This window comes from Anastrepha ludens, chromosome X (genome assembly GCF_028408465.1).
Source record: "Anastrepha ludens isolate Willacy chromosome X, idAnaLude1.1, whole genome shotgun sequence".
In the NCBI taxonomy this organism is placed as follows: Eukaryota; Metazoa; Arthropoda; class Insecta; order Diptera; family Tephritidae; genus Anastrepha; species Anastrepha ludens.
The window spans coordinates 15,200,753-15,225,901 of NC_071503.1; the positions used below are offsets into that span (position 1 = coordinate 15,200,753).

The window sequence follows — 25,149 nt, forward strand, 5'->3', positions numbered from 1 at the left end:
TTGGGGCTGAAAGTGATGAACAAAGCGAGCGATTTCATCAAGATATTGCTACGATTGAAAAGGGATCACGGAATGATGAGCGACTACTGCTGGATGCAACTTCGTCAAGATTCAACATAAAAGAAGAAGTTTGAGAGTAAAAACGTATTTTCGACCTCAAACATAGCCAAGTCAAAAGCTGCAAAATCACACGTGTTGACTTTATGGGTCATAACTTCTACAATTTTTCGTCGATTCAGACAAACTTAGGCTTGAAATGTAGGTGAGAAAATTGTATTTCAGAAAACCTATCTTTTGTCGATATAAAAAATTTTTTGTTCCAGAAAAAAGTTACTAAACTTTGATAATTTAGTAAAAAACGTCAAAAATGCCTTTTTTTAACTTTCAACAGCTGTTTTGCGAATACTACGACTTCCATTGACACGAACTATATATTGTCATGTAGGTTATATGTGTGCCTTTCGAAATGTATGCACTTCAAAGAAATGGCGCGCACTGTTTTCGAGATTGCAGGTAATAACTGCACTATTGCCCAAAAACCAGGTTTTTTGGGAATATCTCGGAAACCGTTCTTTGAAAAAAAAATTAAATTAATTTTTGGTTTCAGCGACCTCAAATTAATTTAAAAAACGTCTTTTGGTCGAGTACCACTTTTGGTGTAAACTAGTGCAATTTAATGATTACAGTAAAATTGTGTGAGTCGAGTGGCTGTAATTTAACTTAATTTTTATTCAAAGCTTTAAGTTCATATTTGCAATCTGGAATGGTGCTTAGTGTCTGCATTAACTTACCAATGCATTCTACACTTTGTATGTAAACCGGGGGAGGCTTTCGTTTTTAAACTATAGGGCGTCAGTTTTCTGCAGCGCTTGGATTTTTTCTGCTACTGTTAACGGCTGCTTTTATATTTTTCTGAGCTCTGTATAGAATCATTTCGCTTACTTGGAGAGTTGCGTTATCGCTTTTGTGTAGTTTGATGTGAATACCACTCATGTAGTTATTGCAGCTGAGCAGAATGACTGGAGTGGTTATACGTGTGCTTGTTGTTGGGCTTTTGAAGCTTGCCGTGCTTGTTGGATAGGTCGCACGGGTTAGGGTTTTGCTTTCTTCACTCCATGGAGTCGGCTCGCGTAGTAGCAGTGCTTTTAATGTTGTTGCACGAGTTACAAGTTGTGTTAAATGTGGACAGGTGAACGCTTCGTTATCGCGAGGTAGTTAAGGAATGATTTCATTCACAAATAATAAATAAAAATAGTTAAGTAAATTCTAAGTATAATCATGCCGGGCTGAACAAATCCAAACATATTTATTTTAAGAATAACAAAAGATATACATATGATAAACATATGTATTTTAAGATTGCCACAATGTAAACATAGTGTAAGAAAAAAGAAAGAGGTTGTCTGTAAAGTCGGTTTACTGACGATAGTTTAACGTGACAACGTCATAAGAAAATATTGATGGAATGGTTGCAATTTTCAAAACAAAATTTTAATTTTATTTGTTTGATAGATATTTTGTATGGATATAGAGGAGGAGGTAAATGGAATTGCAATGGAATATATGAAAGATATCTTCAATTTCGATTGTGCATCAGACGTTAATAAGTCAACAACACTAAGAGGCACCATCATCGATTTGCCTTTTTTAAGACACTTCTCACTCGAAACACTCCCTTTCATTTCCTACTTTTTCTATCATCGTCCTATTCTCAACAGAGAAATGGTTCATTACCATGCACACAGGAAGAAGGCATATGCAAATACAAGTATGTGAATTTATATACCTACATATTCGCATATACATACATATATATGCTCACTCAAGTAGGACAGAGCCAGATGTCGAACGTTGCCGAACGCGGGGTCCGATTGTGCTCTTTGTCGTTCGTTCCGCGCTCTCGCTTGCAGTTCAAGCACATTAGCTTACATTTGCTTGCGTACGGAATAGATTCATATATTTGATATATCCACATGACTTGTATGTATCTTTACATATAGATTTGTTCTTTTTGAAAATTGCGCCAAATTGTATATGTATATGCATGTTTATATACATATATTAGTATACAACATATCTTATAAGGTATATGGTAAATAGTACCATACATTTTTTCCTTCATATATAATAAAAAAATTAATAATAATAACATTAAAACAACAGGTATTATTAACAAACTTGGTTTTATTTTAAATTCTTCAAGTAAATCAAATTAATAATAATCAATAAGAAGGCATATGCAAATACAAATACGTGAATTTATATATGTAATATACATATGCGCATATACATACATATATACGCTCACTTAAGTAGGAGAGAGAAAGATGTCGAACGTTGCCGTTCGTTTGCTTTGTTCGTTCCGCACGTTCGCTTGCAGTTCATTCAAGGTAACGGCAATGAGCAAGGTAACGACAAATGAGCAAGGTAACACTAATGAGCAAGGTAACACTAATGAGCAAGCCGGCTAAATCGAATTATAAGACGTTATCACGTCAAAAAAGGTGTGTGTGTCAGCTCCGACACGCGACTGGAGTTTACTCCTTAAGAACGATTACCGTGATATTTAAAAATATATTTAATATGCAAAAGGAGTAAATGAAGACCTTTTCTAAATTACTGGAAAAATATAAATTTATTTATTCTATTCGCTATAGTAAGCCACCTGGAATGAACAATTCTTTTGCGGTTTTTCTTTTTTAAGCTGTCGTTGCAATGTCCACTTATAATAGCACTACAAATATCAAATAGGTATTTTTGATCCGTACTTAAATCTTTTTCACTGGATATACCTAGTAGTGTGAATATAATTGGTTTATAATTGACGAAAGAAAGCTTCTCACAATCCTTCAATTTTTTCTCTATTTCACCGTTAAAGCTTTCAGACGTAGAGCCATCAATCTATTCAAACAAATGTCTAAGCGGTAGTTCATTGGTGTGTAATTGGCAGATGAACCATTCTAAGGGCTTTTGAAGACAGTCTCCTCCAAAGGTTCAGACGATGTCACTGGTATATGTATATAGGTTCTCAACGAACGCACAAGCACTAGATAGGAAACGGAAATAAGCACCAAAATGTGGGCAGTGTTATTTCTGACTAGAAATTAGCAACCACAAGAAAATATATATTTCCTACAAGTTTGCACCAACAACCAAGCGCTACATGGCAGGCAGTGCTATTTTTCACTGAAAATTACTAATCACAAGGAAATATATATTTCCTACAAATTAGCACAAACAAACCAGCGCCACAAGGTATGCACTGCTTTTTCTCACTAGAAATCAGTACCCACAAGGAAAATTTATTTCCTACAAGTTTGCACCAACAACCAAGCGCCACAAGATATACAGTGCCTTTTCTCACTAGAAATTCGCACCCACAAGGAAAATATATTTCCTACAAGTTTGCACTAACAAACAAGCGCCACAAGATATACAGTGCCTTTTCTGACTAGAAATTCGTACCCACAAGGAAAATATATTTCCTACAAGTTTGCACCAACAAACAAGCGCCACAAGGTATGCAGTGCTTTTTCTCACTAGAAATTAGCACCCACAACGAAAATATATTTCCTACAAGTTTGCACCAACAAAGTAGCGCCACAAGGTAGGCAGTGCTTTTTCTCACTAGAATATAGAAAAAGGGCAACGCGTCACTTCCGTCAGCGAACACTTCCGGTGATTCACACGATTTTACTACCCATATTTTTCATACCATGGGCCTCATATATCGTTTCTTAAGGAGTAAACTCCAACAAGAGATGAATATGTTATTCCTAAACAGCAAACAAAGAAAACTACAAGTCGTGTACCTGAAACAGTAAGATGAGGTATAAGTATAAATACGACTGTCAAATATGTTGGCAGTCAATCCAGTACTAACATAGTGTTAAGAACTACCTTAAAATTAAATTCAAAAAAATAAATTTTATATTTTTTCAAAGACAAGTAAGTCTTTAACTATCAACCAAGTCTGTAACTGGCGATCCTGCCAGGAGTATCATATACTTTAATGCTCCAGTGATCGGAGCAAAAAATAGTCATCCTTGTCGCAGTAAGGACATACATACGTAATCCTTCATAATAAAGGACAAAATCTTATGTAAAAAAATAAAGGCTGTAAGGAAAGGAAGGAACTATTCGAGTTTCTTCTATTAAAAAAATAAAAACAGTAATCTAAATCTCATAGAAAGGAGCAGATGAGAAAATGTTTGGAGAAACGTATTAAACGAAGAAATTTGGACACCATTGACGTTATGGAACAAATCGACGTGAACACCATGATTCAGCAGATGGGAAATTTGCAAGTAATGCTTCAGAGTATCCAAGCAGAAAATGCAACATTAAGAGCCCGGATATATCAGATCCAAGTTACCCCAGCAACGATTCCACAAGCAGCAGAACGATTAGAACCAGTCAACATAACTTATACCAATCCAACCGATATCAACCTGGACGTTTTTAAAGCACTACTGGTATTTGACGGCAACATTTCCGTCTACCGCGTATGGAGGGAAGATGTCTCTAGACTTACTTATGGAATTAGTAACCATAGGAATTCCGACAGATACGGAGAAGCTCTATCAATTACAAAAACTAAAATATAAGGTGCAGCAGCTGACGTGTTGACCAACCATAACACAATATTTAATATTGATGCAATCAGGAATAGATTGGACTATACCTCTGCTGATCAACGGCCTTTATATGTGTTGCAGGACGAGATGAAGAGACTCACACAAAGTAAACACAATTTAAGTTAATTCCATGACAACGTGAATAAATCACGTCAAAAATATCTACGTCTGGTCATAGCCAAGAAGTGATTAAAGTTATGACTGACGAGGCAACACAAGAAGCGGTAAGAATGTTTAAGGATGGAATAAATAAGGCATATATCCGTTCCACGCTATACAGAAATCCTATAAGGGATTTAGAGCATGCATTTGCAGTAGCCCGTACCATAGAACACGAAGACGAACATCGAAAGTTACGTCTAGGTTAGGTTAGGTTAGGTGAAGTGGCTGTCCTACGACGCACCTAGGCCAGTTAGAGGCCCCTTGTGATACCACCGGAACTGTCCTATCCTACTCAACTTGGTCCTCTCTAAACCATTGTGTGGCCTTTAAAAAGCTAGCTATACTAGATAGTTTGAGATTTGCAACATCTGCAATGCTGTCCAGAAAAGCGAAACCGAGCAATCTCCACCGCCTTCTACACAGAGCCATGCACCCGCATAGAAGGTGTTCGATTGTCTCTACCTCCTCTATATCTTGACAGCTTCTACAGTAGTCATTAGATGGTGCCCCTAATCTACTGGCATGTCTTCCTATTAGACAGTGCCCAGATAGGACACCTACTACAATCCTTAGATCCCTCCTGCCTAACTTAAGTAGACTCTTAGTGCGACCCATGTTCCATTCGGGCCACGCTAGCCTACTTATAGCGCAGGTGTTTAACTGCCTCCAGTTGGAGTTAGCAGCACTAATGGTGTATCTGTCTATCAAAAGTTTACATGTTGCCAAGGGCATAGGTATGTCAAGCCTGTCCTGACTAATTTGGAGCGAGGAGCCTAATCTAACTAACTCATCTGCCTTACAGTTACCTATAATGTTACTGTGTCCTGGCACCCAGAGTAGATTAATAGAAAAGTACTGTGCAAGTGTTGTTAATAATTTGTAACACTCCTTTACTGTCTTAGACGAGTGTTTGCTTGATAGAAGCGATTTCAGAGCTGCCTGACTATCGGAATAAATGAAGATATCTCTAACAGTGACTACGCTTTTATTTAGCATTAAAAGGCTTTCTGAGATTGCCAGGATTTCGGCCTGGAATACGCTATAATGATCAGGTAAGCGAAAGGATAAATTGGCGAAAATAGTTTCCGAATATACACCACCTCCCACTTGATCATTGAGTTTTGAGCCGTCCGTATATATACTAACCCCGTTTTCGTTGTTTGTTAACCCATTCACACATTCCTCTCTGGATGGAAAATGGACTGTATAAGGCCTGTCTAGGTATGTATTCACCGAGTCACAAAAGTCGGTGGTATTAGGAATACCTGGAAACATCCCAAGTATGCGCGAGTGTCCCCATTTGTTTGTCTTGAGCATCGATGATTCCCTCAATCTTAGAGCCGCTTTGGCGGCCAGTTGTCTACAATATAGGTCAATTGGTAATAGATGCAACATAACGCTTAGAGCCGAAGTTGGCGTTGTTTTGAGCGCCCCAGTAATACTGAGGCTTGCCGCCCTCTGAATACTATCTAGTTTCTTAATGGAAGTTTTCTTATCAAGGGATGGCCACCAGACCAGGACTCCGTAGGTCATAATTGGTCTGACAATGGCCGTATATAGCCAGTGCACTATTTTGGGGGCTAATCCCCATTTTAAGCCTACAGTTCTCTTACAGGAATAAAGCGCCGTAGCAGCCTTCTTTATTCTTTCCTGAACATTCAGCTTCCATGAAAGTTTCCTGTCAAGGGTTAAACCTAAGTACCTGGCCTTTTCACCGACCAGCAAAAGAGTTCCGTTGAGTGTCAGAGGCCGACAGTCGGGAATTTTATATTTCCTTGTAAACAACACTAGTTCCGTTTTGGCCGCATTCAGGCTCAAACCACATGTTTTGGCCCAAGTATCCACATATTTTAAGGTTCTATGCATTAGACTGCAGAGGGTGTCTGGAAACTTCCCCCTTATTAATATAGCTACATCGTCCGCGTAGGCCACAACCTTAATTCTCCTCTCCTCCAGATCCAACAACAACTTGTTCATTGCTAGATTCCACAGAAGAGGAGAAAGTACCCCGCCTTGAGGAGTACCTCTACAGACAGATCTGCGCATCACCGAAGAGCCCAACGTCGAGTTCACGAACCTGCTCGTAAGCAACTGCTCAATGAAATTCACAAAGGTTCCGGAAATGCGCAGGTCTGACAGCGTGTTCGTTATGACCTTAGGCAGGATATTGTTAAAAGCTCCTTCGATATCTAAAAAGGCTGCCAGTGTATAATCTTTAACTTCAAATGAGCTTTCAATTGATGTGACCAGTGAGTTTAGGGCCGTCTCTGTAGATTTTCCTTTACAGTAGGCATGTTGCGATTTGGACAGACGTGAGTGGGGTATGCTGTTCCTGATAACCGAGTCAATCAGCTTTTCTAATGTTTTCAGTATGCGTAAGCTTTTCTAATGTTTTCAGCCACGTCTAGGTTATGCACAACAGAACATTCATCCAACCAACAATAAACACTACTATGAGAAACAACATCACCAGAGACGTCCCATGTATCAGCAGAAATACAACTATAATCAGCCGCCATCACAATTACCAAAACCAGAGGCCAGGACACAACGTCTGGAAACACAACATTCAGGCAACCAACTCAGCATCAAAACAACTACTACGACGTGAATAGAAACAATAAAAATTAGAAAAGAACAAGAGGTAACAGTGACCAGTTCACCAACCAATACCAACAACCAAAACTCATGCGGAACAACAACTTAACAACCATGAGGAAGACAAAGATCATAAATCGGATAAGGATGCAGATAAAGATAAAGACAAGAATGCAAAAGATAAACCTAAACACAGTGCCAAGTACAACAAAGATAAGGAGAAAGATAAGGACAAAGAAAAGGAGAAGGTGAAGGAAAAGGAGAAAGAAAAAAACAAAGATAAAGAGAAGACAAAGGAAACCAGCAAAGATTATGAAAAGAGTAGCGGAGACAAAGGCGCCAAGGAACTAACATTAATTCGGTATAAATCGGGACGATTTAATTTAGGAAGGGGAGAGTTAAGGAATGATTTCATTCACAAATAATAAATAAAACTAGTTAAGTAAATTATAAGTATAATCAGGTGGGCCTGAACAAATCCAAACATATGTATTTTAAGAATAACAAAAGATAAACATATGATAAACATATGTATTTTAAGAATATCAAAACGTAAATATATTGTAAGAAAAACAAGAGATGAACATGTTTTTCTTAAACAGCTACAAAGAAACTAATATACAAGTCGTGTACCTGAAACAGTAAGATGAGGTATAAGTATAAATACGACTGTCAAATATGTTGGTAGTCATTCCAGTATTAGAATAGTGTTAAGACCTACTCTAAAATTGAATTCAAAAAAATAAATTTTTATATCTTTTCAAAGACAAGCAAGTCTTTAACTATCAACCAAGTCTTTCACTAGGTTCGCTAGAATTGGGTTTTGACGAAAGTTTTATCGAATTTGCTTGCTCTTTTGGTGGACTGCAGTAATTTTTCCAGAAGATTTTCCGCACAATGGGATTATTTTACCTGTTTATTTAAGCAATTTTTGATTAAAAGAGGATTCTTTGTTTTGACAAAAAATGAACATACCTCTGGAGCCAATGTTCTGTGAAAATATTCTTGAAATAAAGCTTAAGTCATCCAAGCACTTTTATTTACTTTGTACACAACAATCAGTAAAATTTTTTAATGAACGCGGATTCCCCGATTTTCCAATAACCATTATTTTTACTTTTGAAACATAATAGTTTTGTTAAATTTGTCCAAAAATGGGTCGATGGAATTACTCTTATTTGATAATTTTCTCTGCAAATTTTTTGCCATCGTATTCCATGCCCCGTTTTTAATTTTGCAACCCAACCACTGCTAGCGTCGAAACTTCCAGGCTTTTCCTGAACTTTGGCATGTAATAACTCGGTTTCTCTTTTAGCATATCACTTTTAATTGGTATGTGTTTGGCCTTTGTTTGGCGGATTCGAATCGCGTAAAGAACTTCTTTATGGACTGTTATTGGACAGTATTGTATTTATAGACAGCGTAAATATTCGCTTCGCCATTATGAGACCACACCATGCACAAGTTAATGCAAAACTGTCATTTCATCAGCAAATTAATTAGACGGTACTTCCCCCATATTCTGAGTCAGCTGATTCAACTAAAAAAATGTCATTACCAGAATGACATCGTCAATACCAGAATGACGTGAAAAGAGCAAAAGAGAAAGACAAAACAAAAAACGTTGGAAGTATCGAGGTAACATTTTTTTAATGTCGCAGGCTACGAGTATGTTCAAGTCTTGAGCTTCTACTATAAAGGGTGATCAGATTGGAGGTACTTTTTTCAATAGGGGTTTTTTGACACATCACGCGTGACTCCTGCTAAACTAATTACATAATTTTTTTAGTATTCAGTGACATTTCATAATAGAAAAAACTTTTACAACGTTTACAAATCCTACAATTGTATTATGAAAGTGACGCTATGTGAAAAGTGTTCATCGCGCGCTAAGGCCAACTTACGATGTACATAATTGTCCTACGTTTTTGGCTTAATAACTACGTCAATAAGCAAAATTGCCGCTTTTGGAATGAAGAGCAACCCGAAGCGAATCAAAAACAGCCATTACATCCATTGAAAACCACCGCTTGGTGCGGCCTATGCCCTGCGATGGCATTGATCTTCAAAGACTAGTCTGGCGCTAATGTAACATGAAAGGCGAACGCTATCGTGCCATGATGAATGACTTTTCAATGCCGGAAATTGCTATTTTCCATACAGCCCGTGAAACAATGGATTTACTGCGTCATCCTTTCGGTGAGCAATTTATCTCTGGCGTCGGACCAGTGGATTGGCGAACTAAATCGTGTGATATCACACCTTTGGACTTTTAATTGTTGGCATACATATGGAAAAGTTTAAATGCTTTGTGGATAAACCAGCTCCGATTGAGGCATTGGAAGCCAACATTACCAAAGTTATTTACGAGACACGGACCGAAGTCCTTTAGCTAGTCATTCAAAATTGGTGTTTACGGATGGGCGAATTATGGCGCAGTTGTGGCTGATTGCAAATGTCTGCAGAAAAAATAATAAAAGTTACTCAATCAATTTGAATTTTCGTTGTTTTATTTAAATTTAAAATCCGATAGCTAGATGGACTCGATTAGTTCTAAAATGTACTTATTGCTCTTAAGTTACATGAACTTGTTTTTAATAAGACATTCTTTTAAGAATTATGTTTTGTTTAGAAAAACATTTTGTGTTTTGAGGTTCATGCAAGTACGAAAATTTCGTGTTAAAAAGTTTTATAGTGAACCGTGTAGTGAACCGTGTTAAAATAGTGTAAAACAAAACGTGTAAAAAGAGAGATGGATGTATAATTAATAGTTGGGAGTTAAGTTATACGCAGAACTTTGTGGTGTTTTACTCACTAAATTGCTTTGTTTGGTGTATGATGATTTGGAGAACTTAGCAGAATGCATCTGCGCATCTGTACTCTTAGCATCACAATATCAGAGCAGCTGTACTCTCAGATTCACAAGATCAGGAAGGAAAATACATGTGAGGAGCAGGAGTTTTTATGGGTAAATTACCTCACCGTAGATGGTTTATCAAAACTCAAGCAAGCAATGATAAGAGTCTTTGACGGATTACAATACAACTGCAAAGTTGTGCATAATAGTAAATTTTATTGATTGAATAGATTTATTTATTTTAAAAGATTTGTATGGAATGAGCAAACACCTTGTATGTATGACGATTTTTACAGAGGCTGCAGTCGGCTAATTTTAAGCCGGAAGAGTTTCAATATTATTTAAAATTAATAAAGAATACTGAATTGCATACATATGTATGTATGTATATTGAACATATGTATTTTATTAATTTAAAATTTTTCCTAAACTTTCAATGGAACCCGAACCAAAGCAAAAATTTATTGTACAAATTTTGTCATAGTCGTCACCTATTTTTTGTTTACAAATGGCGGCCGCTAGGTGTAGCTATCTCTTATAATTCATTCAAGCCCATACATTATTTACTCAAATAGCTTGATCAATCAGGAATGTTCGTCTTGTGTGACAAGTGTCTCGTGTAGCGAATTTCGCGCTTAACACAATATTCAAAATAAATTTTGAGGACTTTTATATTCATATTAAAGAAAAAATATACTGTTTTTTCCGTTGAATAGGCAGTGTTGGCTATAACTCTATTCTAAAGTAAAATTGTGACATGTTGCCCAGGAAATATATAATTTTTTTTTTCACGAAGTTCAAAGGCATAAAGGACCGCGTACTTACTTAAACGAGCAACTGTACATTCACCGGATGCCAAATCTATACATACATATATTCTATACATCTCATTTCATATGTGTACATGTGGTTATATACATAAGTAAGTATTACAATTGGTGTCAGCAAACCAATGCATGCACATGTCCGCTCATTTGCAGCCGCAAGTTACTACTTGTAATATTGGACGGCATAAATACAAAACTTGTTGTGTCACATTTTCACGTAGTACTTATATTCCTAAGGAATTCACCCCGAATTTGCTAAGTAAACAAACACACATACTTATCCCGATACGCACGCGCAAACGCACTTCCGGTGATTCACTCATTATTTTTTTTTACATTTTACGTCCGTCTTTTTGTGTGTTTTTTTATTCAATGCGACGCACAGTAGAGTGACCCACAAAAGTTAGCCGGATAAAACTATTTTATGTGTTTTAACTAAAGAACGATTTAAACTACTAAACATTGCTCCTCGATGGGGTTTTATTGCGTACCGCATGTACGTAAAGAGTTAAAACTGATATTTTTGAGGTATCTCCACTTAATCCAGCGTATTTTACACCAAGAGCTAATTTCACAATAAAGAGATAATTTTATATATACATTTTCGAAAGCTCAGAATGAGTGCTTTGACAACATGTGCATACATACAATATCACTTTATTTTACGGCTTTTTTATACAGCTTTTTTGCTCAATAGACAAAACACAGATAAAAAGAAAAATATATAATTGGCGTGTACACTTCTGTTAGGTGTTTGGCCGAGCTCCTCCTCCTATTTGTGGTGTGCGTCTTGATGTTTTTCCACAAATGGAGGGACCTACAGTTTCAAGCCGACTCCGAACGGCTGATATTTTTATGAGGAGCTTTTTCATGGAAGAAATACACTCGGAGATTTGCCATTGTCTGCCGAGGGCGACCGCTATTAGAAAAATGTTTTTATTAATTTTGCTTTCACCGAGATTCGAACCAACGACCTCTCTGTGAATTCCGAATGGTAATCACGCACCAACCCATTCGGCTACGGCGGCCGCCGACAAAACAGAGATACTAAATTAAAATCTCATATAAATGCATGTGGACTGCACTTTGTATTTCAAAAGCAATGTAGCATTAGTGATTATAATCAAGGGGTTGTTCTTTCTAGGATTGTTAAATAATATAAGTTCCACTCTATTATAAAATATATTTTTGGTATATTTGCAATTGTCATCTATTTTGATAAGATTTATCAAAATAAATTATAATGTTTATAATGTATTGTTTATCAATAAAAATTATTGTAATTCGACATTAACTTTAATAACTAGCCCAATATCCCTGCAACCTTACAGAATCACTGGTAGTACGTATACTATTCATAGAGTAAAATAAGAAAGAACTGTATACTCACTTTCTCTGCCAACGGCAAGCTAGAACCAAATTATTGTTAAACCATTATCCCAGCTGTATGTAATCTATTTTAGCAAGCTGAAGATGGGCATATACAAAACCATCATTACGTGCGGCAGCCACTTAACATAAGCAACGAACTTGATTTTACATTACTTAAAATGGATTGATGCGAGCTCGTGCGAAGGCTTCGGATATGTAGAGGGAGATTTTTGTGTCAGCGGTGTAACCATTTAGATTACCCACTTTATATAGAACTTATAATATTTGTTGCTAAATAAAAATCTATCCTCATACGCATTCGTTGGTGCAGTATTATCAAAATATATCCCAAGTTTGTTTTGTTTTTATAAAACGTATACTTCAATAAAGTTAAAAAAGACATTTCACGAACTAGCGCTTTTGTCAATAAAGCGTAAATTTTATCATGGATTCCCTTTAAAAAATATAATTTTAACTCTCTTACTTTTTCGCGTAAAAAAATTAACTTAAACCATATTGAATTACATACATATGTTAAAATTTCTCAATGCACTACGTGCGGATAAATTTATCAAACGCACCACCGTGCGGCCTTTTATTGCTGCAATAGTAGCCACGACTTGCCGAGTTTACCCGATTACATGAATACTCATACATAGAAATTTAGAAATATGCGTAACTATATCTATGTATGAAGTTTGCTGACACAAATATGTGTACTGCCCTGCAGGGAAAACTTGAGCTAGTGAAAAAAAATTATGGTTCCGAATGGCTGATTTATAAAAACGTTAGGTGCGCGACATATTTTCAAAAATTCAAATATTCTTAAGCAAAAGAGTCGATAATGCGTAACCGTTTGCAGCTCGTTTGAGACGCAAAGTCTTGCAGTGGTATCACCGCAGCGCTCCTCCTATTTGTGGCGTGCGTCTTGATGTTGTTACACAAATGGAGGGACCTACAGTTTCAAGCCAACTCCGAATGGAAGATATTTCTTATAAGAAGCTTTTTTATAACAGAAATAGACTCGGAGGTTTGACATTTCCTGCCGAGGGGCGACCGCTATTAGAAAAAACTTTATGTTCATTTTGGTCTTTCACCGAGATTCGAACCTACGTTCCCTCTGAATTCGGAATGGTAGTCACGCACCAACTCATTCGGCTACGGCGGCTAATTCAGTATAGTGAGTTTTAATAAAATGTAAATTACTAAATTTTAAAAATTATGTACAAATAGAAAATGAAATACAAATAAAACCTCTAATTATTTTAATACTCGCATATATGATTGCCGAATTTAATATTGGTTCGGAACCATCCAAAAAGAAATGCAGACCGACAAGTTTAGTAATACTTGGGAATAATCGAATAAAAGATGCAGCGTGAAATAATTAACACTTCCTGGGAGATCGCTAGCGGCGGAACCAGTCATGGTTCTAAATTCACTAGAAATTAACCAGTTCGATATCTGCGGATTTCTCCGCAGCGTATATACCTTATTGTAAATGCATATGACATTAACACATGAGCACATATGCATATGCGATTGAGTTAGCACCGTATGCACATCTTTTTTATTTGTTTATTATTATTACTCTTCTTTGAATTGTATTGCTAAAACCTTGATCATAACGGGCAATTGTTTCTGCTTAACATAAGTCAGCATATAAGCACTATTTGGCGTTATTCTGGAAAATTTAGATTTCGCTTATTTTTTTTTTTTTGTCATAAATATTTAACATGTGTATGCATATTTTAATATTTCATTGAACGCACACAAACGTTAAAACACATTAGAACTGGTTGATATTGCAAGAGCTTAAGGCGAGAGGAGCGAGTGTTGTGTCTGCGAAGGCACAAAACACGCAACGGCACAAACGTCCGATACACGGAGAGTTATAAAGTGGACTAACCTTTTATCATTGACATGGCCTACGTTTGCACGCTGGTATGCTCAATATTTGCTGTTTGATTTGAACGCCACCAACTATTTCGTCACACTCGCGTCGCTCATACACGCGCGCCGCAACATTCGAGAAGAGAGGTCGGTTGATGATGCTCTGGAAGGCGAACAGACAAACGGGCGAAACTAAGGCAAATTAATTCAAAGGGATGGCACTAGACTCTAGTGACTAGAGCAATTGATTTTCGCGATTTTGTGTCTTGATTGTTAAAGCAGCTAGCTTCCTTCTGGTTGCTTTGTTTGATTGTTTACATTCTCACGGGCATTTTAATATTAAAAATCAATTTTACAATAACCAAATATACATACATATATCGTTGTTGCTCAAGTGCTATCACCTTTAATAGAGCAAAACCGAGTTCAATAAAATTCGAAATATCATCGAGTTCATGAAGAGAACGAGTAATAGTTTGTTCTAAATTTATTCAAAACGCACGCATGTATTATATATTTATTAGGTAAGGACCTAGTATAAATATATATGTATATATAATTGGCGCGTACACCCTTTTTTGGGTGTTTGGCCGAGCTCCTCCTCCTATTTGTGGTGTGCGTCTTGATGATGACCTAGTAGGATCCGAAAAATGAATCCTTCATAAATTTCAACATAAATGTCAATTTCACCTTTGATATTTATATGTACATATAAATATATATATATATACCATATATATAATTGGCGCGTTCACCCTTTTTGGGTGTTTGGCCGAGCTCCTTCTCCTATTTGTGGTGTGCGTCTTAATGTTGTTCAACAAATGGAGGCACCTACAGTTTCAAGCTGCCTCCGAACGACAAATATTTTTATGAGGAGCTTTTTTATGACAGAAATACACTCGGAGGTTTTCCATTGCCTGCCGAGAGGCGACCGCTATTAGAAAAATTATTTTCTTAATTTTGGTGTTTCACTGAAATTCGAACCTACGTTCTCTCTGTGAATTCCGAATGGTAGTCACGCACCAACCCATTCGGCTACGGCGGTCGCCTTTTGATAATAGAGGGTGGGCCATGTAAAATTTGCTTTTTGAATTGGCTATAAAAAAAAAACTAATCAATATTTTTTCAAACTTTTTGAAGTGAAAACCTCTTTAGAATCGTTGGGAGTGATTTGAGGCTCGATGAAACGAAAAAGCGACACTCTTGGCTACGAAGCGTTATATGTTGATATACGTATGTATATGTGTGTGGCTGCGTACTGCTGAGCCACGCTAGTATAGTGAGTATTGTAGTATGTATACTACACTGCCTATTACTTGCTTTGGTGTTTAGTTCAAGCGTCATACGTATGTATGTTTGTATGTATGCTAGTACGTATGTGTGCGCGCCTGCGTATTACGGGGCCACGATGAGCGAGAAGGCATTATGTATACCTATACTACACTACCTAATACTTGCTTAGACCAAGCGTCCTACGAATGTTTGTGTGTATGTTAGTACGTCTGTGTAATATACGCCTTAGGACGCTCATAATAGCAACCGCGTGTGCTGTATTGCGTCCGTATTTTTATATTCGTTAATATTTTCATTTCAAATATTTACCGCAATTATGCCGAAAAATAATGCAGAAAAGTGTTGTGAATATCGACAGAAAAAAAAAAATAAAGTATACACCAGAAGTATCGCGGATACTTAGAAAAGATTACGATAAAGTTTCAATGATTTTAAGTGGCGATTTTATCGTAAATTTTGCATTGGACACAGCGGTTCCTTTAATTGACTTTCTCAATGCAACATTCAAATTAAAAATGTGTAACAATCGCACTGAATCAACAACACGTTCAAAAATAACAATTGATGCGGTATTTCAAAGATATGTTGACAACATCGAAACCAAAGCATTTGTATCATATTTTACCTATCATAAGCCACTCGTATCATTTGTTGAAATTGAAAACATTGAGGATGAATAATAATAAAATGAAGAAAATAAAATATGAACTTTATAGCAATATTATAATGAACCTATAATTATCCCGCTCCTAATGCTGCTTTCATCTCATTCTCTCTCAGTTTGTTTTACGGAAGGTTTCACTTCTATCGCGTCTAACCGATAGACTGGTATTTTTTTTTATTTTGAAGATTGAAAATTGTCGTTTATGAATGAAAAATAATATCGTTCAAATGACTGCCACGACTGGCTTTACAGTAGGCCATTCGATCAACCCAATTTTTAAGCACATTTTCGATTGTTTGGGCTCGAATTTCAAGAATGCCAACTTTAATTTCGTGTTTCAAAGCATCTCGATGGTTCGCATAGCATTTGTCTTTAACGGCTCCCCACAAAAAATAGTCCAACGGGCTTAAATAAATGCTCCGAGGCGGCCAATTGATATCGGAATTCCAAAACGGTAGCCAAAAGTTCGAGTGTTACTTTGGCAGTGTGACAAGTTGCACCGTCCTGTTGAAACCAAATGTCTCCCATGTCACCTCTTCAATTTTTGGAAACAAAAACTCGTTGAGCATGTCACGGTAACGCTCGCCATTTACTGTAACCGCGGAAGAAGAAGAAGAATCACCACTTTGGAAATAGGTTTTCAATATTTCCTAATTTTGTTCAAGCGTATAGCGTCCCATTTCGTAAATGTCACACCTTTAAGTAAATTTTGAACACATTTCACATGTCATTTGTGTTACCATTCTCAAAAAAATAGGTGCTTCAAAAAGCAAACGCTATATGGCCCACCGCTACTAAACAAAAAAGACAGCGACAAACTTGATCTTCTACTTTAATGTTTAAGATTAATTAGAAGTAAGCGGGATACATAAGAAAAACTTTTTGTACTCGTTCAATTCTGTCAAAAGGGAATTGGTGATAACGTGTCCAAATAAACACGGTATATTGTAATGTAAACGGAAATAAACAGTAAATAAGATAGCAACTTAAGAGTGTAAGTTCTGCAAAGTTCTAGTTGTTTTGTCTGATAAAGTCAAGGACGGAGTACGCTTTAGATAGAATGAAGACTACATACATATGTATATTATATAACTTGAAGGTGAAAAACTCGCATCAAAAACAAATTATAACTTTTAAGAAAAATGTTAGTTATTTTTTAATACCTGAGCTTAAAATTTCTTTGTTAATAATACTACATCGGGATTAACATCAGCTTAAATTTTATATAAGTCCGTTGGGGTTGAAATAAGTGGAGTTAGATGCTACATACGGGTACATACTCGAATATCGTTGACGACACAAGCAAATGAGATACAATGAGTACATACAAAAAACAAGCGACGCAAAATACTTTCCTGATACAAAAATGTAATCCTAAAACCGAAATGAAAATCCAAATATAGAAGCTTATGTAATAGAATTGTGTGCGATACTTTATCGAATGCTTCTGAATAGTCAGAATACATATAGGTATATGTACCTATAGTCGACTTACTGCTCTGCTGAGAAAGCTGCAATACACTGTTCATAAAAATGATGTAGATTGGAAAATGTGGACTTACCTATAACAGAACCAGGCTAGTATGGTGATATACGTTTCGTTGCAAAATATATACTTTCTTTGACAATATTTTCAAACGATTTAGATACAGACGAGAGCTTAGAAATTGGTATGTTATAAGGACGCCGTTTTCTTACTACGTTTGAAAATTGGAGTACCGATTGTCGTTCTCCACCCATCAATAAAGGTACCTGAGGCTATTGATTTATTAAAATTTAATTTGAGAGGCAGAGCAAGAGCTGAACCTAGGTGAATTGAGTATCTAAGGCGGCGCCATTAAAAAACAGTTACTTTATTTTTCGAGATTTTGACAAGTCTGGCGTCAGCTTCCTTCGCAATATAAAACAAACAAAAGTAGGAGAAGTTACATCTTTGTGAGTGGCTCGGCAAACAAGTAATACCACTTACTTTTGCTTGTTTATTCATGGCCTCTTACGACACGGCGAATTCGGAAGGCGCAATCTTGTATTCTATCATTATTGAAGCAGAACAACGTTTGTGAAAGACAATTGAAAGACCATCAGCATCCGTTTTTGTGGAGAGTTTTAGAGATAAAATATTATCAATACATGGTATTATATCTTTTCATATATGTATATATGCATATATACTTACATGTATAAATTATCGGCTTCTTAATTAGAAAACCGAAAGAAATTGATTTTATGGTCAAAGTGACTTACATTGTTAGCAGTAACTGCTCCGCGGCCAAAAACAAACTCAATTGTTTTACTGGGTCATTAGACTTGGCTTATTGGAGTTATTGGCCCTGTTGGGTGTCGTGGCCTCTTTAGTGCCATTCACGTTGTCGTTATAACTATTATAGCTCGACAGGAAAATTAGGATTATAGTCGATAATTTAATGCCTGTAAGGCCTCCTCTGCGTTGGAAAGATCAGGTGGAGAAGGACTAGGCTTCACTTGGTGTCTCCAACTGGCACCTCTTAGAACGAGAAAGAAACGACTGGCGTGCTTTGTTAAACTCGGCTAAAATCACGTAAGTGGTTCTCGCGCCAATCAAGAATAAAATAAGTGGTTTGCTACTTAATACTTCCCCAAAGGAATATTTTTGTTTATCAATGCAAACAATAGCAATGTAGTTATGTAATGCGGATGACCCAGTCAAATGTTGTTGTCGATTTCCCGTTACTTGGGGTCTATCACCTTCTCTTATGCATTGGTGCTACACGGCAGTAGTTAGACCGATATTGCTGTATGGGGCCTTAGTATGGTGAACTGCGACAAGTAAACTGACATACTTTATGCCACTCGAAAGGATTCAGCGACTCGCTGCTCTATGCATAACAGGAGCGATGAAAACCATTCCAACGGCGGCTCTGGAAATGATACTCATAGAACTTTTCACATCTATACAGACGGCTCTAAAACTTTGGACGGAGTGGGAGCGGGTATTTACTGCTCAAAACTAGGGATAAGGCAGCCTATCAAGCTGCCACACCACAGCAGTATTTACCAAGCGGAAGTTTTTCTGTGGGGAAAGCCGCAGAGCTAGCCTACACTAGAACAAGAAAGAACTCAACAATTAAAATATACGTGGACACTCAAGCAGCAATAAAAGCAATAAGATCGTACTGTATTAAGTCCAAAAATGTTCGACGGAGCAGGGAGGCCATAGAAAGGCTAGCCGCAAACATTGGGCTGCATATCTATTGGGTACCTGGTCACAAAGGCATTATGCGGAACGAAATAGTAGATGAGATAGCAAAAAGTGCTGTTAGAGTACCACTTGAAGAAGAGAACGACGTACCAAAACCGCTAAATACAATATACAATGAAATGGACAACTACTTGAAAAGGCGAGTGGAAGCTAGGTGGACTAACCTGATCACATGCAAAACAGCAAAAGCCATGCGTAGAACTAAAGGACAAAAAACTGACTCAATTCGTACTTACGCTCTCGCGAAAGGACTGCAGAACGATCATAGGTATGCTAACAGGCCATAATCTATTGGCTGCATATGCCCACAAGATAGGCATTGCTAAGACGGACAAATGCAGGAAATGCAGAGAGGATGTTGAGGAAACTTTAGAACACTTTCTGTGCGTTTGTCCGGCATTATTAAAAACGCGTCTAAAATGCCTGGGAGCGCCATTGTTTGAGGGTCTGGAGGACGCCTCAATAGCGGATCTCCCAGCTCTACTTAGATTCGCCAAAGGCGCTGACATCCTACATGATGTCTACTTTCGGTATTCATAGAGATCGGTCTCGATCTGGTATCCCTAGGGACCAAAAGCTCTATGCGTGGCTTATTGCCAACCAGGCTAACCTAACCTAACATAACCTAACCTGCCGATTTCGATTGTATCATTAACTGATTTAGTAAATAGTATCATGGCGGCCGCCGTAGCCGAATGGGTTGGTGCGTGACTACCATTCGGAATTCACAGAGAGAACGTCGGTTCGAGTCTCGGTGAAACACCAAAATTAAGAAAAACATTTTTCTAATAGCGTTCGCCACTCTGCAGGCAATGGCAAACCTCCGAGTGTATTTCTGCGATGAAACAGCTCCTCATAAAAATATCTGCCGTTCGGAGTCGGCTTGAAACTGTAGGTCCCTCCATTCGTGGAACAACATCAAGAACCACACCACAAATAAGAGAAGGAGCTTGGCCAAACACCCGAAAAGGCTGTGATACTTACATCTATGATGATCTCTTACGATTTCGAATTCATATATTATTATGTTTTTAACTTAATCTTCGTAGAGAATCTTATTAATCTTATTTGCCAAAATAGGGTCACCCATTATTTCGTTTGTTAAGTATGTTTCTACTATATTGTATCGTTAGAGGTAATTTTTATATTTGCAAGTTCTAATGATTCCTGCGCATTATTCGATGTTAAATGATTATTTTACAGTCAAGTTGATCACTTGACAAAATATATGAATTGACAATATCGGCCTTAGCCCAACGTATTGCACAGTCTATATTTATAATTTAGTCGTTATTATACTTTAAAATAATTTTTATTTTATATTTTATCTCAATGGCAAAAATTTTATTTGACACTGTTATAATATTGTTAGCTCTATCAAAAATTACTTTATTCATTACTACCTGTTTATTATTGCTCTCAATTATATTATTTACTTTATATTCCAGAATTACTAAGTCTTTATGGTCGGGACTTCGCGTCCCATTTCCAGACTGCGACAAGGTTTCTTGTAAGGGATTTTAGAACACTGACTTTATAGGCGCCACACTGAATTTTGCCCACATTAATATAAAGGCACGGTGCGTTTGTGAAAAGTAATTCATAACATTTTTCCATTACATACACACGATATATTACATATGCATGTATGCACGTAAAGGGTTTTTAATAAGAGGTGTTATTTTGATATTCAAAGAAACATCTTATTTTTTAATATTATATAAATGATCGGATGTTTATTTCATTATAAAGAGGAAGGTATGCCGTTAATAGTGGAAAATGACATATGGCAAATTACCACCACGACCACGCTTACAGGACAATATCCTTTTCATAAAATTTCCATAACCGAATTGCAAAGTGGCTGCCCTCTGTCCTCGATTACCTCACAAATTCCATCTTTGAGGTCTTGAATCGACCCTGGGCTGTTGGCGTAGACCTTCTCTTTCACGTGGCCCAAAAGGAAAGAGTCATAAGGTGTTAAATCACAAGATCTCGGTGGCCAATTGTGATCACCTCTTCGAGAGATAATACGGTCCGGAAACATTTCCCGTAAAAGATCAATGGTTTCGTTGCATGTGTGGCACGTAGCGTTGTCTTTTTGAAAACAAACGTTGTCCAGATCAATAGGATCCTATTCCGGCCATAAAAAACCGTTAATCATCTCTCGATAGCGCAATCCACCTGTAACACCTGTTATATGAAAACAATAATGCACAAAACAACATCTTCCTCTCATATGTATACACGAATCTAAATATAGCTACATGTGTGCTGAAATATCCTTGACTTATGTAACTATATACACATATCACTTCACATCACATTCCTTCAAGAAATCAAATATTTATATGCATGTAAGTTAATAGCCTTCTGGTAAGCCGCATAACGGCAAATATATACAAATGGTCCAAATAAACAATACTTTACTATGGTTAGCCGCTTGATGCCAAATATATAAGATAAACAAAGGTTCAAGCTAGCATAACACTGTGCAACAAATTCAGGTTAGGAAAAATTAGGTCCGTTCTGAGAGTGGGGGGTGAAAATAGAGGCGAAATTAGAAGACCCCTATCGCGCCGTTTTTTTATGTTAGTTCGAATTTTTTTTAATCGGCCTTCGAAGTTCGAACTCGGAGCAAAATTGTTTATATGGTTTTTTGGCTATAACTCGTCGACTAATTGATATTTTTTCAATCTGTAAAGGCCAAATTATTGCTAGAGACCTGTGCAACAATTACAATTTTTGAAAAAATTGATTTCGAAAATTTTTGTGGTACTTATGAAACAATATACTGAAAATCGGCATTTGACTGCAAACTTCGAAGGCCGATTGAAAAAAAATTCGAACTAACATAAAAAAACGGCGCGATACGGGTCTTCTAATTTCGCCTCTATTTTCACCCGCCACTCTCAGAATTTTTTTTTTTTTGCTAACCTGAATTTGTTCCACAGTGTAATCTTAATTTGGATGATGATGAAATAAGCTCCTCCAGATGTGAAATATTTAATGTAATCAATTATTTGTTGGAGAAAATGTTTGTAATAAAGACTTCATTTAAAGTTTGAGTTTGAAAAGGAGTGTTTTTTTCCCGGTATCGTCCAATACTTAGTTAAAAAAACGAAGTAGTTAGCTTTTTGACTAAAATATTACAAGTGTTTATTATTTTGTTTTTAACTCTTAATTATACATTTTCATGCTTATTAATAAGTATTGCAATATTGGATTTCCTTACTACGCAATTAATTTCATATAACTTCATTCTGTGGAAAGCTCCCCATAAAAAATATCTGCCGTTCGGAGTCGGCTTGAAACTGTAGGTCTTTCCATTTGTGGAACAACATCAAGACGCACGCCATAAATAGGAGGAGGAGCTCGGCCAAACACCCAGATCGTGTGTACGCACAAATTATATATATATACATATATATATATATATAAATAAATTTAATTTGGTTTAGATAAGAATTTATTTTATATAACTCAAATTTAGCCTTTTCGTGGTGCTTTTGCATTTCCCCTGTTGATGACAGGGTAGCTTCTTGCCCTTGGTGGCTTTACCGATGGTTGTCCTGTTGGTGTTGTTGTAGCCGTTGAGTTTACGGTAGCGGACGTAACTCGCGTGCTACAAACTTATTTTCTACATACCCACTAGTGAACGAGTTTCTTTCCAGCAAACGCAAATGAATTCTGCTCTAAAGAGTATGTATATACCTATATATGGTATACCCACTTTATGTCCTAGCATACATTCTAAACTTCCTACGGAATAATAATATGAATAATACATGTGAATACAGTAACTTCATACGCGCACGTTCATATGTAAATTGTTTTTATTTTTTTTTTTCGTCGGGACAACTAGCAAGTGAAGCACTCAGACACAATTAAGTCCATTGTACTACACTTGGATTCTCTTTTAATTTTCTTTAAATCTACCCGATCTCCGAAGAAATCTGAGTAGATCTTGAAGTGCCAAGGAGCGAAGATGATCGCTTCTTAACACATCAGTGCCAAAGACCTCAAACCTGATTCGAGCGAAGGCGGGGCAGATGCACAGGAAGTGGTCCATCGTCTCATCCTCCTCTTTACAAGCTGGGCAGAGTACACTGTCTGAGATGCCCATCTTTTTCAAGTGCTTCGCCCACAGAAAGTGGCTCGTCATCAGTCCAACCAGCTTTCTGCAGTCACTTCTGCTTAATGACAGGAGGATTTGCGACAATCGATCCGACATGACAGGTAACATCAGTCTTGTAAATCTGCAGCTTCCCTCAGCCTGCCAAGCTCACTTGTGGGTTGTAGTAACTCATTTGCTAACCGTGGCTTTGATGACTGCAGAAGGGATTGGTAAAACATCTTTTTTCACCAACGAAGCTCATCGCTTCTTGAACTGCATACACCTCCGCTTGAAACACAGATGCATGCATTCCAAGAACAAAGTGCAGTTTTGTCGCGCTGGATTCCACGTAGACCCAAGAGCCGGAGCCGTGCTCGGTCCTGGAGCCATCCATAAAAGCGTGAAAACCGTGTTTGACAGGCTCATTTTCACAGTTTGACCACAATTGAGACCTAGTACGCTTCCTTGAGGTACTCCAGCTGTCGCCGTCAAGATTACAGAGCACTCAACGTCTTATTTTATGAAGAAGGGTCTATCAGTCTTGTGGCTTTTAAGGATATTAAATATGTTAAGTGGTAAACTGCTTTTTTAGCTTAGAAGTCTTTTGTGCCATACTCTGTCAAAAGCTTTCGCGATGTCCAAATACACGGCAGTGCAATATTTCTTCGTATCGAAGTCGTCTGAAATTTTTCTTACTACTCTGTGAATCTGTTGCACAGTTGAATGTTGTTTTCGGAAACCGAACTGGTGTGAGGGGATAGCGTCTTTTTGTTTTAGAATAGGATCAATTCTGTTAAGTAGTATTTTCTCAAACAATTTGGAGAGGATGGGCAGTAAGCTAATTGGTCTGTACGAGCTAGCAACAATGGCGTTATTGTTTGGCTTGGGGATCGCTATAACTTGTGCAACTTTCCATGCTTTGCTTCAATTATTCCGTTGAAGAGGTCTCGTATGTAGTTTATTATAGTATCGGGTAGCTCCTTTAGTATTTTTCCATTTATTTGGTCATATCCCGGTGCCTTTTTATTGGTGTTGTTGTTGTTGTAGCAGTATTTTCGCCCTGTCAGTGTAGTGTAATTACCGGTCGTCTTCGTCTAGCTCATCTAACGGTAGGCCCAGGAAACTGGCAGTTTCGACGGGTTGGGTCCAGAGGAAGAGAGGTGTTAGATGAGTGGGTTTAATGGGGCATGTGAAGAGGTGGTTAGTGTCGTGTGGGGTACCTTCACATGATGGACATATGTTTAGTATGTCGGGGTCGATTCTGGATAGGTAGGAGTTTAACCTGCTACAATATCCAGAACGTAATTGTGCCAAGATTACGCGGGACTCTCGAGGAAGCTGGAGCTCTTCGTCTGCGATAGGTGGTGGTTGGACTCCGATAACGGCATTCGGGGGTCGGGAGCTTAGGAAGGTGGTAAGGGTCTCCCGATGAATGTCGTTAATTGCCTGTCTGTATACTGTCTGATCCTGGAGTGGTCTGTCAGTTTTGTCC

At 37.4% G+C, this 25,149-nt stretch overlaps 1 protein-coding gene and 1 long non-coding RNA gene across 2 annotated transcripts; one reads left to right on the forward strand and one right to left on the reverse strand.

The window, feature by feature from the left end:
* Window positions 1-4,834: 4,834 nt before the first annotated feature.
* On the forward strand, window positions 4,835-10,893 carry LOC128869768 (splicing regulatory glutamine/lysine-rich protein 1-like). The gene is made up of 4 exons (XM_054112373.1): window positions 4,835-4,861; window positions 7,198-7,372; window positions 7,458-7,758; window positions 10,830-10,893. Exons 1-4 carry the CDS (start codon window positions 4,835-4,837, stop codon window positions 10,891-10,893), a joined length of 567 nt encoding a protein of 188 aa, XP_053968348.1.
* Window positions 10,894-10,962: 69 nt separating this feature from the next.
* LOC128869294 (uncharacterized) lies at window positions 10,963-14,338 on the reverse strand. The gene is made up of 3 exons (XR_008455252.1): window positions 14,225-14,338; window positions 13,944-14,136; window positions 10,963-12,906 (listed from the first exon to the last, which is right to left on the reverse strand). It is a non-coding gene; the product is annotated as an uncharacterized LOC128869294 (long non-coding RNA).
* Window positions 14,339-25,149: the final 10,811 nt, after the last annotated feature.

Bases quoted from the DNA above. Each gene is read 5' to 3' on its own strand.
- LOC128869768 (XM_054112373.1), top strand. From the start codon at position 4,835: ATGACTGACGAGGCAACACAAGAAGCG. The intron at 7,373-7,457 runs GCAACCAACTCA...AACAGTGACCAG, and splicing joins TCTGGAAACACAACATTCAG to TTCACCAACCAATACCAACA. The intron at 7,759-10,829 runs GTATAAATCGGG...TTACTCAAATAG, and splicing joins AAGGAACTAACATTAATTCG to CTTGATCAATCAGGAATGTT.